General features: G+C 37.9%; 1 protein-coding gene across 1 annotated transcript in view; it reads left to right on the top strand.

The window, feature by feature from the left end:
• DTD2 (D-tyrosyl-tRNA deacylase 2 (putative)) overlaps positions 1-6715 on the top strand; it is an 8574-nt gene extending 1859 nt beyond the window's left edge. Inside the window, exons 3-4 of the mRNA XM_019474892.1 lie at positions 4231-4300; positions 6352-6715. Of these exons, the coding sequence (XP_019330437.1) occupies positions 6357-6677 (321 nt within the window). The 5' untranslated portion in view covers positions 4231-4300; positions 6352-6356 and the 3' untranslated portion in view covers positions 6678-6715. The remainder of the gene's footprint in view (positions 1-4230; positions 4301-6351) is intronic.
• Positions 6716-15754: the final 9039 nt, after the last annotated feature.

Here is a 15754-nt window from a genome sequence, read left to right as displayed (position 1 = left end):
CGGGGGGGTTGGACTAGATGACCTTTAGAGGTCCCTTTCAACCCAAACTATTCTATGATTCTGTCTAGTAAATAAAAGCTGAAATGTTATTTTGCTGGCTGTCTTTTAAACTATCCAAAAAGAGGCATATGTTATGGTTTAGAGATATCATGACTAACTCTATTACAAGGAAGTTATGCTGGTTTTGTCTCTTACTTGAAGTTTTAAATGGCTTAACCAAAATCACTGGGAAAGTAATAGATTGCACTAAAGGAATCTGCAAGAGATTTGGGCAGTCTTAGCAGCAGGTATTTTTTCAGACATGAACCTTACTACTATTTGTCATAGGTAATTAGGAATCTTTCCTGGATACCTGGGTCTTTTTAGGAGAAATCTGTTGTAACAAGAACTAGTCACCATGCAGCAAAAACCTATGGGAAGTTCATCGTTTCTTTAGTGTGACTACTTTAGAGGTCATTGGAAGGAATGTTTGCATTTTCTGGTAGGGTAATGTTACTTCCTATACATGTGTGTCAATGCAAAAGTAAAAAATATAGACTCCACAAACTATTATTTACATAAACCAGTGTGTTCCTGATGATCTGTAACAACTTAAAAGTAGGTCCTCACCTTGAGAAATTTCTAGTGTACTATAAATAGCACATTATGTAGGTGGCTTTGAATAGCTTCTGAGCTTTAAGAGACCCCTGTAGGTACTTTAGGAACTTTAGAGCACATGTTCTCTATCTGGAAAAAGGTTAGGAGTGTACTTTTTATCTATACATGAATCACTGCTCTTCATTGTGTTTCCATGTTTGAGTTTTTCTGGCCTGTTGAGGATTACTGGGAATGGGATGTTTTGTTTATGGAGAAATGTTGGTTGGTTAGCATCCATAATGGGTTTATGTATACATCAAAATACTTAAGAGGAAAAAAGGAATTATCCTTTTAAATGTAGGGGAGAAATGAGGTAAGATTTGGTGTGTTTCACAGCTATGGGAGAAAAGAAACATAAAAATGAATATTCAGCTAAAACGTATAAGTGCTTACACTTTATGCAATGAAAACTCTCTCCCTTACCTTATTTCCCTTGATTTGTCTTCTGGTTAAGATAGCAAAAAGAGATGCGAAGTGCCAGGCACAGACTTGTTCTGTGACCTGTGGTAGATGATGTAATCTCTCTCTGAGGCAGCTGAATGTATGAAATATGAAGAAATCTTCTCACGGGGTAGCAAATCTGAACTTGAAATGGAAACGTCAAAGAATAATTTATATAAATTCGTTTCACAAACTGGCTTCCTAAGGATTACAAAGTGTCTCCATTTTCATTATCAGTTGCATTACATTTTCCGGGGGGGAGGGAGGGAAAGTAGAGTTGAGAGAACATTTTGCAGAATGTAGGTTTTGCTAATGAAATCCTGCAAAATTCAGATGAATGTATTTAGTCAGGAGGGTGAGGGAGGGTTTAGTTATTTGTTTTTCCTGCAGGAGTTAAAAAGGAGTATTTGGAGGCAGCATTGTTAAGGCTGGCTGTATGGCCTTAGGGGCTGGGGACTTGAACCCTTCATGATGCGGTCGCCTGGTTTGATGATTACTTAGGACAGTTGTATAACAAATGCCAGTGTTGCAAAGTAACATGCTTTGCTGGTTTATTTATGTAGGCATTTTACCGATAACAGCAAATGCACGTAGAGCACAATTTCCCTGCCCAACTGCCTGCCTGTCACTACGTATGTTCCTTGCAGTGCTTGTTTGCACATCAGCATGTTAAATTTGTAACCTTCTTATTTGTGTTATTGTGCTTAACTTTTCCTGCATTAAATATAGCTCTGAAGAGCAGTCAACTAGAGTTTGATAGGTTACAGAGGACCTTCAGCAATGGTAATGTTTTTGGTTTGGTTGAAAAGGTTTACACATTCCCATTCCTTACACTGGCAACAAGCACAAGTCTTAGGACGTCTGAAACACTGATATAAGATCAGAGGACTGACATGCATTATTATTAGGTTAGCTCTTGAAATTGCATTCAATTTTACATCTTCTATTCAATTAAGAAAATTAAAGAACAAAAAAGTAAGATGTAATGAGGTTGAAACATGGTTGCACATGTGTTGAAAATAGTGTTCAACCACAGTTTTCAGTCATAGTTAAAACTGTAAGTTTCCACTTACAAATAGTTCAATAGTTTTCAACTATAACATAGTTGAAAAGTGTTCTAGAAGGTCATAAACATGCAATATAAATCGAAGCATCCTCTAGCAGCTTTAACGTGTTTCTGAATTAATATTTTTTTTTCATTTAACCTTCTGTCCCTCTAATTTCCCTTAATATGTACGTCTCATCTTGTGATAAAAAGTATATTCAAAAATAGGCATCAAATCATGAGAGAGGCTGGAAAAATAATGAATGTTTTTACTTAATCTTTAGCTGTCTGGCCTTAGGACTTGCAGATGTCGCTTTATTTACCTTTTCGTCTTTTTAAATGAGCTGCTTGCAGAATATTGTTACTTCTGTATGCGAGACTGTGCAAAAAATACTGTCACAAGTCTGAGAATTAGCATGATCTTCTGTGACGTGCGCTATACAGCAGAGTCCCTTATTTCTAATGCAGTGCTCGGGTGTATACAGTGTAAATGCATTTGGCCTATTTTACCACAAGTGTTTTTATTAGTAGGTATGTGTGCATTGTTATTCTCTCAATATCCTGATGCTGGTCTGTTTCTGGAATGAATATTTAACTAAACATGTAAGGATATCTAACTTTTGGCATCCTGTATTTCTCTCCTTTATTTGAACAGATGGTTTGAAATGTCATTTGAGGTTCAGGCCATCAAATTTCTTACAGTGTTTATGAAATATGGCAGTCATTTGGGAACCCGTATAATATTCTGCAGTGGTCAAAATGAGTTTTGAGAGGAGCCATTTAAAGCTTTTGAAAGATCGCAGCATGTGACGTTTTGGCTAAAAAAAGCATTCTCTTTTTCCAGAAGTTAGTCACAAGAAAAATATTTGAGAAGGCATAGCTCTTTCCAGTCATTGCCTTGAGCATTTTGTTTAATCTCTGCAATAACAAAGGGATAGAACCTCATGTGTGTAGCTAAGTTTTCTTCACCAAAAACCTTTATCTTTTAAAGAAAAGGGGGAGAGAAAAAAAAGCTATTTTTAAGAAACTATTCACATTTCTTATCCTTTTGCTTTGATAACGTCGATATTAATGACTCCTTCCTGCCACAATCTAGTTATCATCTCTTAGGTGGGATTTCTTAAGCTGACATTTATTTTTTCTTCTAATAAAAATATAAGGATACTTATTCTTGACAAAGCAGTGGTGAGGTTTTTTTAGATACTGTATGCCTGTGGATTTTGTATGCCTTTCTTTTTTTTCCTGAAGAAGTTAAACCATTTAGGTGTACTTGTGTGTGAGACATAATTGCTGTTGGCTGCAGAGCCTATCAGTTTGTCTTAATAAAGCACAGGTTATTGCATGTGCGTTCCTTATGAACTAACCAAGAGAGTAGAAAAGCTACACAAGAACTGCCTTGTGCTTTCTCCTCAGTACAGACCTAATTCTTTCCTCAAGTAGATAGTTCTTGCAAGTAGTCTCCCTGAATGCCAAGACAGTGGCATATCCTTTACTCTGCACAAATCAGGGGAAAGGTCCCATTTCACCAAAAAGACTTCACCCAATCATAGTTGTTGGTCATCATATTTAAATTGGTCATCATATTTAAATCTTTAATTAACAGACTGTGTTTTTTCAGAATTATCCTGTACTAGATTACTTTTAACATCAAAATATAATTCAGTTCACTGACAAGTCCTGTGGTGTTTGTCGTGTTTCATAATTGGAAAAGAACTCTTAATTCACACTGAAACTTCTTTTATCTGTATGTTTGATAGGAAAAAAGCTTAAGTTATTTCCTATGCTGGATTTAAATACACTAATTCATCTTGTCACCTTGTCTATGTTAACACTGTACATTGTACATTCCAACTAAAGTTGGCTTCACGTGGAGCTAATAAATTGGCTTAATTGTATGTAGAAGCATTGTGCAGGTAATCAGTATGTATCTCATAAGCTTCCACAGTGTGGTGTGTAAATTTGATGTCTGAAGCCATACTAAATAACTAAAACTACTCTCGGAAGCTTTTTTGTTGTATAGTTTTGTCCTTTTTGATACCAGTTTTAATGATAAGTGTGCATGGTGGACAATGAGAAACATTGACATAGTTTTCTGTAATCTTTTGTAGATCCGGAGAGGGCTTGTTATCTACATATGCTTCTTCAAAGGTGCTGATGAGGATCTTGTTCCAAAAATTGGTATGATATAATCCTTATAAATTCTTGTATTGTTTGAAAAAGAAGAAAAGGAGTAGAGGCAGAGAAGGCAGCAACCATTTGGACAAGAAGAAGTCAAAGAGCCATCAGATAGCATCATTCCAAATCAATCACCTGGCTTAAAGAACAGCTTGGTTGGTCTTGTTTCTTTTGACAGTTGTCCATACCTCTCACTCTGTCCATCTGCTCATGATCAACCTGTTAGAAAATCAATTCCCATGATGATGACATTCTGGCAAACAGAGAAAGCGCTGCACCTGCTGTTTGACATATTACATGAATCAGGCAACAGGTTCAGTCCAGGACAGAACTGAATTTAGAGAAAACTGTTTTCAAATAATTCATGGCTTGATTTGAGAAATATTTAACGATGATCTCACTGTATATGCAAGATACTTAAAATTATAGCCAGTAGAGGGAGTTGGGTGGATAACTAAACAGTGTCCTTCCCATCTCATTTCAGAGATACTATATACACTGTTGGCATTTCAAGTGCAGTTTTCTGGTTCAGAAGTGATAACAGCAATATCTGCAGTTCTTTCCCTCTTCTCCACATGCACTTTAACATTCACATCAAAGCGGAGAAGATGCTGTGGATAAGGTCAAATGGTAGTGGTTTCTGTCTTCGCTCACTTGTTCTGGCATAAGGTTTTTTGTTTTGTTATTGTTTTCTTTTTTACTTCATTTCTTCTCCCTCCTTTCCTCCATCAGTAGCACTGGATCACTTGGGAAATTCCATGATGCCACGTATTCCATATAAAAGTACCCCTTTTCTTTTCTGTGGCTGGCTGATACTAGTGGTTTCGCAAAAGGTCATGTAATAATAGTGTATTTCAGGCTACTTGCTGGGACCAGCAGAAAGACCTGGCAGTGTGCAAGCACAAGTGTTATTGAAAATGCTGAGAGCAGCTCCTGGGGGGTTCTGTCTTGGTCTTGGAGGGCACAGTTTTTCTGTGATGCTAAACTAAGTTGAAATCTTTGGGTGTATTTAAAGTTATGATATGAAAATTGATTTTGTGCTTGTGAGAGTTTCATGAGAGTGTTAATTGAGAATAATGACCTTTTCAACTGTGTGGCAGCTGAAACAGGTCAGAAAAAGAAAGTTCTGTTTCCTATTAGGAGACTCATTTATGAGTCCTCCTTAAGTGTCTGTCTTACAGAATATTTTTTCCTAAATATATTTTGAAACTGTTTAAATGAGTGTTTTTCGTTCCTGAATCACAACTCAGCTCTTTTTGCTTCGAACAACATTAAACTTTTATGGGTTTGGAGGCATGACTAGCATTCTTACAGCTTTTAGAGAGTAGGAGGAAGTTTTGGGGGAATGATTTGATTTGTTATAGAAACATTGGAAAATATAATGTTAGTAAATGCCTCGATTTTATTTGCCAGTTTATATATTCTGGCTTATGGGACAAACTGCATCTCTGACCTTCCTGCCCATTTCCTCTCTCAAAAGACAAGCTGGTACCTGCCCGTCTCGAAGTGGAGCGCTGAAGGGCACTCGCTCCACTTGCGACCAGACTGCTGAGCTGTGCCGTCAGCCCAGACCAGTGCTGGGTCCTGCTGCGAACTACTGCAACCAGGGTGAAAAGACAGTCAGGGCAGAAACTTCTCCAAAGTGCACTGAAGATGGTGTTATCTCCTACAATGTGTAGCGTTGTGCAAATGTTGCCTATTTGAGTATCAGGCAATTACGTTAGGGTCACTAATTGGATCCTGGGTTCCTTTGGGGGTGTCCAACTAGAATCAACTTTAGGATTTCAGACAGCCAACCACTTCCCCCAAGAATAACTCTTTAGACATATTATATTAATATAAATATCCTTCACATTCTTCACAATACTGAGACATCTTAGGTGGTTAATAGTATTTATTGACTGTCCATGTTTCATTTCATTAACAAGCAGTTTCTTTTACTTGAATAGTTTGTCACGCATCGCAATATTTGTTGAATCTTGTTTATGATGTTATATTAGGTCCTGTTTAATTTACTTTAGCTACACTAACTCTTATTTTATTTTTATTTGCAGTCAATATGCTGTTGAATGTTAAATTAAGTGAAAATGAAAGCGGCGAGTACGTTTCTGTTCTTGATTTACCAGGCAATGTGCTAATCATACCACAAGCTACCCTAGGTGGCAAACTGAAGGGAAGAAAGATGCAGTACCATGCAAACATTGAAAAAGAGAAAGGGCTGGAACTTTATTCTCAGTTTGTGACTTTGTGTGAAAAAGAACTGGCTGCCAATGCCAAATGCGTGGAAGCAGGTGTTCTCGTCAAGCACGGCACATATGGAAACAGGCAGGTGTTAAACCTGGATACAAACGGACCTTACACTCATCTGATTGAATTTTGAAAAAATAAATGATATCCTGGATACTGTACTGGCTTGCAACTGTTGTATTTTTTCTTTTTTTGTTCCCATTTCTAAGTATTAATGTACTTAAATGGTTTGGGAGATACAGTGTAAGAAAGACTTTCACTCACCTGTACTGGTGTTGCCAATCCTATTAAATAGAAGGATGCCTGAGACTGCTTTGCAATAATGAGTGTGTGTTTTATGTCCATATTCATCTGAAGTGTGCTCAAAATAATTGTTAATATTGATCCACTGAAGAGGTATAATTTGGAAGGCTTTATTAACAAAAATGGGGTAATGCATACATTTCTTACTACAAAATAGCAACATGTAATACTTTTGTCATTATTACAACATAATAAAAAGTATTACAATAGCTATTGTAAAGTACGCTTGAGGAAGCGAAGTTTATAGATTAAAAACAAAGAATGCTGTAGATGTACTTATTTGTTCCCAGATTTCCTGAGTCAGACAATTTTTGTCTTTCTGTTTTCTATCTATAAAATAGCAATGCTTTCTAGCTAACAAATATATTGAAAGCACAAATTCACTGAACTTTTAGCGTCTTAGAGGGTAGGTACTAAATAAGAAAGTCCATCCCCCTCATCCAGAGTGTGTAGGGGTGGGACACGTAAGGTAGTACTAGGGCTGAACATGGGCTATAGAGGGAAAAAAAAGGGAGGCACATCTAGAAACTGAAGTCAAGGCTGTACCACCGAATTGCTTTCTTGAAGTTTGCACTCCGCAGTCTCCTCTGATGTGTTCTGATAGGCTGCCTGCTATAGCTTGGTCTGTGTCCTTGTTACCTTGGTCTTGTTGTCTACTCAATTCTTTCGTAACAGAGCCTCAGGAAAAGGACTGGAATATTCAAATGAAAACAAAAATAAAAACGGTACGATGTATGCTGCCATCTCATTGTTGCCTCTGCCCCTATTGCTTCCTTCCAGCGTGGTGTTTATTGAATCCGCCAGGCAGAGACTAGCTTGTATTTCTTTTATATACAGTGCTGGCACATTTGGGGCCCCATTCCTAGCTGACCCCCTGTGCAGTACTGTCATAAACATTATTAACAGATGGCGTTAAGAAGATACAATGGGAAATTCTGTCTTGTAAGGCAGTAAGAACAGAACAGCTACATTAAAATGTGGCAAATTCAAAACTGATTCAAGTGCGTTCATCCTGTGAGTCAAGTTTCTCTTTTACTCTGCAGCATCATGGTTTTTGAAGTCAGTAATTTAGAAGGGTTCAAAGTGAAATTAGACTATGGTTTTCAGTAATTATCCAGAATTCCTATTTAAATATGTCCCGGTTTCGGTAAAAATTAATTCAGTAAAAATAAATTCTTCTGGAAAAGATGTAAAACCTCATGGCTAGCAAGCATGCCAGCTTGTGCAATCTTAAATTGTAGGTCAGTAGTTACGAATATTCTGTCCTTTATTTTTTAAAAAACATAACTGTGTAATCTGCAGGCTCAACCTATGCCATGAGAATCACATTTTTTTGAACAGACACAAAGCTCATAGTTTTGATAAGAGAGTAATGAGATTTTTCAGATTAATATAATGTATGGTTAATAATTATGAAATACCGAAGGAAGTTGAATTCCTGGCAACTGGCACTCTCACAGTTGAAAACAACTATTCACACAAATGGCCTGGAAATATTAGCTAGGTCCCAAATGACATATTTATTCATTAATAATTAACAGTTATGATAGACACAGTAAGAGTCATGTTCTAAGTTCTTACTAGTGACATTTAAATAAGATTGTGCTGATGTGAATAACTAATACAAATTCATTACGATTTGTGTGCTTGAAAAAGCTGGCTTTATTCCTCTTTCTGTTGGAGGCCAAATCCTAAAAAGTGCTGAGTAATACCAGTTTTCACTGACCTTACCGGAATTGCAGGTATTCAATCTATCTCAAGAATTGATCCTTTGAGGTATAATACAAAGTCTGCAGTTTTTAAGGTGGTGGTTTTTTTTCCCTGGCTCCAAAAGATCTTTGGTGGCCTGGCAATTCATTCTCTAAGTTTCAAGAACTCTGCAAGTTCTAAGAGGGATGAGCTTGAAAATGTTTGGTGCAAAAACAAGACTTCAGACCAAACTCCATTTCATACTGATCTCTCATATAAAACACATGCAAACTGATGTATATTTCAGTGGTTCTTGGGACAAGACAGAACTCTGGAGTTTCTGTAAAAAGGTGGCATCTTTGTGTATTATCTGCCCGTTTCTGGTTTATTTGTGTGTCCATCTTGGAATACTGATTTCTGCCGTCTTCTGCTCCAACGATTGGCAGCTTGTTGAATGCTGTGCCCTTTGTACTGCTTTATTTATATCTACTATTGATTCAGAATCCATTTACTGAAAGAAGCCATTTCTGAATAACATGATGGACCATACTGATGAAAAAAATGATTAAAATTGTTTTTTCAAAGCCAAATGCTCATTCCTTTCTGCCATGAATATATGCTTTCAACGGACGACCTGACACTCCTTTAAATAGTTTCTGTTCTATGACTAGACAAAAGCTCAAATAATTATCCTGTTCTATACTTAGAGAATATCTATTGGAAGATGCTTAATATTCCCCACTTCCTTGAAATAAACTATAAAATTAGGGGAGTCATCATTATGCTATTCTTGTGTGGCCTCCAATTCAACTGTCACACAGTAATTCTCATATCAGGTTTTTGCGACCTTGTTTGCAGGATACACACCCAGCGTGTCTAAGCTGAGCGTGCGTGGACTATGAACCGTGCTCATAAAACTAATGAGTTCAGGTGCAATAGCTTGTTTTCTCGTCACCAATATTCCTGCTTCCTTCCCTTGCCCTTTGTGGAAATATTTACCTCTGCTGCTACATACAGTATGCAACATACAAATATTAATCCAGAACTGGAAGGTAATAAACAGCATGTAGCCCAGTAATATTAGTAACAATGCTGCAACTGTATTGCTATTGCTAGTAACAGTCCACAGGCTTTGTCCTGAGTTTACAAGACCTCAGGACAGAGGCTTATCACGTGTCCTTTGTCTGAACTTTCCCTGATCTTCTTGGAGCTTTGGTTTTACTTGATTTAGTTGTAACAACAATTTTTCTAAGGACAGGAGACTATGGCTGATTTGTTTTACTTTTGCTTTGTATGGTGTAACCACAGTTTTTATATAGATATTAATAATAAGTAGTTATTCTGTGTAGAGTGATATATTTATGACCCTAACTTCATGTTACGGTGTACATAAATGAAGGCCAGTTACAATAGCAGCAACCTTGAGAAACGAAGACACCAGCTGCAGTGTAGAGTAGAGGCATGGGACGATAAGAGATGGGGCACAGGCTGGCACTGAAGACCCCAAGGCTATAAACAACTTGCCAATGGTCAGTTAAAGAAATGCTGGCCTGGAGCTGGGCAAAACTAGTCTTAGGGGTAAAAAAGAGAAGAAAGAACAAGTATCTGAGATAAATAAAATACAAAATACATAGTTGCAGACTAGTGAAGAAAAAGCAAGGTGTAAAACTTTATTAGAAAACATGTAAAAATAGCCCCAGGGGAGAGCTATTTCCAAAAGAGGAAAAAGGAGAGAAAGAAGAAGAAACCATAAACACCAACATCATACTCCTACAGGCACAGGACTCCGGGTGCTGATGGTGCACTGTGCTCCTTCCACCAGATGGAAGCCACAGGGAGGTGAAAGGGTAAGCACAACACCAGGAGAAGGGGTAGGTACTAGATAGTGCATGCATAATTATTTGAACTGTAGTATTATTATTGAGACTTTCTATACAATTTCCTTATTTTTATTTCCTTTCTTTTTCTGCAATAATTAGATCTGGACTAATCATAATTCTTTGATTAGACTGCTAAGGTTGCATTTATACTAATAATAAATTTTGTGTGACTTTACACATAGGGTGGGTTTCTTTTTGCCCATAACAAGATTTTGCACGTAAGAGCTCCTGCAGACCGTTGCTTCCACATGTTGAAATGGCACCCAGTTGATGAGCTGCTGGATATTACCCGGCCTTTGTGGTGTTTTTCACCAGGTCCTTTAATGCAGCTGTGATGTCTGATCTCATTTACCACAAAAGCTGCACAAAAGTTTCTTTCTTCATTGTGACTCAATGGAACCACTGCTCTTCAGCCCCTCCTTGACAACAAAGTCAGTTCCATCAGTCTGAGGCATCTACATGGATTTAAAAGCATGATCTGGTGAACCTCAATCTCACCCCTGGTATAAAAACAGCTTCTGTGGAGGAGGAGGTATGAATCTTTTGAGCTTCCATTATTTTCTGCTTTTAATCTCTAATAGTCTCTACTTTGCTATCTGGCCTCCTTCAGACACATTATGTTTCTCTTCTGAAGCTGGAGTGGCAGTATGCCACAGAGGGCTAGAGTGGTCTCCAGAAATCCACGGGCATTACCTGAGGTCTGCCACCAAACCCCTATGTGACTGGCTAAGTTTCATAACTTCTCTGCGTCTCAATTCTCATCTAATAAATAGGTATTGAGTTTTTTTCAGTGTGTCGCTACTTAAGACTGTACATTGAGCAAAACAACGACTATCGCTATGTTTAGTGTATTGCACAGCACAGTGAGGCTGGACTCTCTGTGAGATTCACCAGCTGCTTTATATTAGAAATCAGGGTCACAATTGCTGGACGAGAACAGAAATCAGAGCTGCCTCCTTAATCTGTTTCTTGGGAAAACAGCATCCAAAATTTGAGACTCTCTCTTTAGAATTTAGTGAATCTGGGATTTCCCATTCCTTCTTATTTTCTTGAAGCTCCTTGAAAGCAGCTCAAAATTTGGGAATCCCTACAAGATTCTGCTACCAGAAGTGCTGTGCAACTACAGTTGAAAAGTAAATGGCGTATGTGGACAAGAGAAAGAAACAGCGGTTAGAATAGCCTGAATAATATGAATGTATTGCACATTTTCTACTTAAACCAATGCTGTCCGCTAGTTCAATTACTGCCAGTGCGTGGCTTTGGGCAAAGCAATTTTCTGCTCCACTTTTTCCATCTGTGAGGCAAAGAAAGAATGAAAATGGGAGGAAAAGAGGTTTAAAACCTCTGCTTTTTTCCTCTTTTACTAAAGGCAAAAAAAATCACCTCTGTTCCTCTTTTTGCGTCAAAAGGCAGTACGCTCTCACCTCTCTTCACCTTTGTTGGAGCTACAGGAGTTTGCCTTTCTCTGTCTTGTACCTTAGCTTCTGCCTCACAAATGTGACTTGAGCTAATGTCCACAGAGCGCTTTGAGTACCTCAATGAACGGCGTGGTATCGCTACAAAGGACACCCCATACTATTTCTAAAATAGGAATGACGCAGACAGACAGCATGGAAAAGTAAATAAATGGTATTCCTGTTGCACTGTTCTGGTTCATATATATTTATGTATCTTGTTACTGTGAATTTAAGATTGCTTTCTAGTCACTTTAATCATATTTGCCTGTGTAAGTGCCACAATATATGCCCTATTACGTCAATATGTATTAAAAATGTGCGAGTAAGGAGCTTAAGGCTATTTAGATGTGCTCCGTTAGAAAAGAGATTGCAACGTAGGTTTTGGATGAACAGTGAAAGCAAAAGGTTCTTGGGAGGCCTTAATATTCAGTTGGCAATCTATTTCTAGATCTCATTAATGTGCAGCTAATTCTTGTCAGAATACTTTATCCAGGATTCTTCAGGTATTTAATTTAAAAATTTACAAAAGTATATTATCCATATTTACCAGTGAGGATTGATCATTTATTCACGTGTTGAACTGTTTGAGCTGTATGTGTCGTGGTTTCGATGGGACTTGTTTCCCTTTCTTATTTCCCGCTTCCATTTTGATAGCTGTATCTAACATTATCTAGGCATGCATAATACTTTTATTTACATTCTAGGATTAAAAATAACAGCAGGACTGTGTAATTGCTTGGCAGGAATTCAGGCTTTGTGTTTTGTGATAGCACAAAAAGCAACTGTATTGGGAATAAAAAGAATTCTAGCAGTATTTAAGCATGAAATAAACCCATATATTATTGTCAATATTCAATGTGTAAAAAAGAAAGATTCATAACTAAGGCTTTGCTAAAGCTAGGACAGACCAAACTGTACTGGATTCTACGCACCTCCAGAAGGCAGCTGCTCCAGGGATCTGAATGTTTCACTTTCGGGATTAGAAACACGTACATGGTTACTGTCTCAACCGAGGGAGCACTGATGGACAGCCATGGATGCCAAGGGCTGCAGCAGCTCTAGAAATGAGCGTGTTATAATGTTTATAGGCAGATTAATAACCTTATTCAGTTAAAGCCAAATGGAAGTTGCCTGTTGCTGTTGGTGTAACTGTTCGCAGAATCAGACCTTAATGGTCTGACTCTGTCCTTAAATGAGTATATTGACTATATAATATCATCGCAAAAATAAAGTAAAAGTAAATGTTTAGTCTTATAATTAAAGCCATTTCTTCTTACTGGTTTTAAAATATAATGGAATTTGGTTTTGTTTGCTATGTAATTATTTGGTGATGTTTCATCTGCTTTAAATCAGGCCTCTAGTCCTGCGATTCTTACTCAGTCCCACTGAATTCAAAGGAATACATTCTTTTCTCTTCCTCTAGAGTCACTGAGGATTATAAAGCTGTAAGAAAGAAAATATTTAGCTCAGAGGCATATGTGACTGTATAGATATTCTACTATGACTGGAATTTGTATGGCAGAACTGATTCATGCTCTGAATCAGTCAACCCACTTTACCAAAATAGACTAACTAATGAGAAGACTAATCAGTAGGTTTGTGCATTGCAATTATTTGCCAGTTGCTTATTTTATTAAGTAATTTGCTATTGAAGCTCAGTCAGGACTAATGGAGAAAGGGGAAATTGAATTAATACATGGTGAATACATGTAATTGTCCTATTTTTGTCTGTTTCAGAACAGAATACTATAAGCTTGCATGACAATATTTTTTATTTCAGATTGAAAAGGGGAAAGATAAAACTGACATGCATTACTGCTGAAGTAGATGCTAATTCAAATCAGTGCATGGTTAACATTCTGTTGACCAATTTAGGGAAGAAATCATATTAAAGAATCAAGGTCAGCTATGAACCCGATAAATACAGGGTCTTACCCTCATGTAAGCGCTGCTAGCACTAAAGCTGAGGTATCCGGAGATGGAAGGAGCATCCTGCATCAGTACCCCTCATTATTCCAACTGATTCGTATGAGTTGAGCATTAACACAGCATTACTTAGAGCCAATATCATGTATACTGGGGGCTGGGTGAGACCATTCTTGGGAAGAACGGAGCAAGACTGTATTTCTTACTGATGATATTTTGTCTTGCCTTGTGCTCATGTAACATTCAGCAATATGAGATACTAATCTTGAGTGGGTCTCTGCCTGTTACCACAACAAAGTGAATAATCATCATCATAACGATAATAACAGCAATAATCTTGTAAAAATTATTCTAGATTTGGTTTTGTTTATTTGTTTCTGAGCTAAACATGATCAATCCGTCACAAATATTGCCAGGTCTTTCTGTTACCTCAGGACTGTCAGATGGAGCAGCCTTTGTTTTTCCGGAGTTCATTATGGAAAACGTCAAAACACCAACAGCCTTTGAATATAAATTGTTCGGTTGACCTTTCTCGCAAGTTGAATGGCAGATCGCTTTATGTTGAGCAGCAGCAACTCATCTTCCCATCAAAATGAGGTTAACTGAGCAAATAACTCTTTCCTGGGGGTGTACATTATTTTCGATACCAGGTGTTAACACCTTTACACCAGTAGGAGTTTGTAGAGTTGATTTATGTGAAATATACTATGGAAATAGTTTCCTGCTTCAGGTATGAGGCATTTGTGTGTTCTTCATTACCACATCCATTGACAGAGCTTTTTTGTAAAAGGTTGTTGCATCAATGCTCGTGTTTCTTTATCACAGGCGATTTAGTAAAAATGAAACCAGTTTCCATATAGGGTAATGCAGCCTGGTGCTCTTGGCATCTACAGCAAAATGTAATCAGGCAGTTCTGTGTGCGCTCTTTGAAATATTCCTCAGTGGTATCATCTACGTGACTGAATACAGATGTTCACAGAGGATCACACTGTACATAAACTTTACATGTTGAACCTATTTAAAGATGAATTTACAAGCTTATGTAAGGACTAGACACAATTTTGGCTCCTACACTTATGCACCCCAGGCATTACTGCCTCCCCATGATGGTTTGCACCACTTCAGAGAAGATGGCTCCAGAGAACCCAATTCGTGGAGAGGAACCTTAGCTTTCGCACTTTGAGGTTTAACCAATGTCACACTGTGGGATTAAGAAGACAAAAGATCATCTTTAAGATTTGTTGTCTAGTCAAAACCAGTGTTTAATTCCAGAAGGCATTATTTCTTCAACTTTGTAGCAGCAGCTAAGGTAGCAGTATTAAAACAGAACATCGCAATCCCACCAAACTAACTTGTAGCCAGCAGAAACCGGACCCGATGTGTCTTCCAGTTTGCTCTGTTAGGTAGTTGGTACGATGGAAAAGCAATCCAGACATGGCTGGGCATCAGCTACAAAACTACAAGAAGATTATTGTTTGTTTATTTTTAAACTAAAAAATGGTTGAGCGCCATCTATTTTCCCTTTATGAAGGCAGAACTTCAACTCTGAAGGCAGAATTCAGAAAAGAGAATCCCCCCAACAGAAATTTTCTCATGACCAGTGAATTTGCTTATGAAAATTTCCAAGGGTGGAAGTCGTTCCCAATGACGCAGCAATCTCTTTCACTTGGAGCACCTATGCAGTAGAAAAAAGATAGGCGAAAAACCCGGAGGAGCCCATGTCTGACCTTGTCAGTAAGACACAGAATGACTCGGTGACTCGGGATCCCATCTCGATTTGGGTTCAAAGCTTACACTGGTGAAACCCAAGTGTAACAACTTTTGCAAATGTTGGGTTTGACAAATGGTTAAGAATATAAACGGGGTGTTTCTGTCACCGTACTGGTGTAGGGCCAGGGTCCCTCTCCAGAAAGCACAGATGGGTGCCTGTGGAGTGGAGTGAAAAATCGGAAGTC

The sequence above is a fragment of the Aptenodytes forsteri genome, unplaced genomic scaffold (assembly GCF_000699145.1).
Source record: "Aptenodytes forsteri isolate BGI_AS27 unplaced genomic scaffold, ASM69914v1 Scaffold108, whole genome shotgun sequence".
Classification (NCBI taxonomy): domain Eukaryota; kingdom Metazoa; phylum Chordata; class Aves; order Sphenisciformes; family Spheniscidae; genus Aptenodytes; species Aptenodytes forsteri.
The sequence above is the reverse complement of the archived record's forward strand: the minus strand, read 5'-3'. Positions and strand labels throughout refer to the sequence as shown.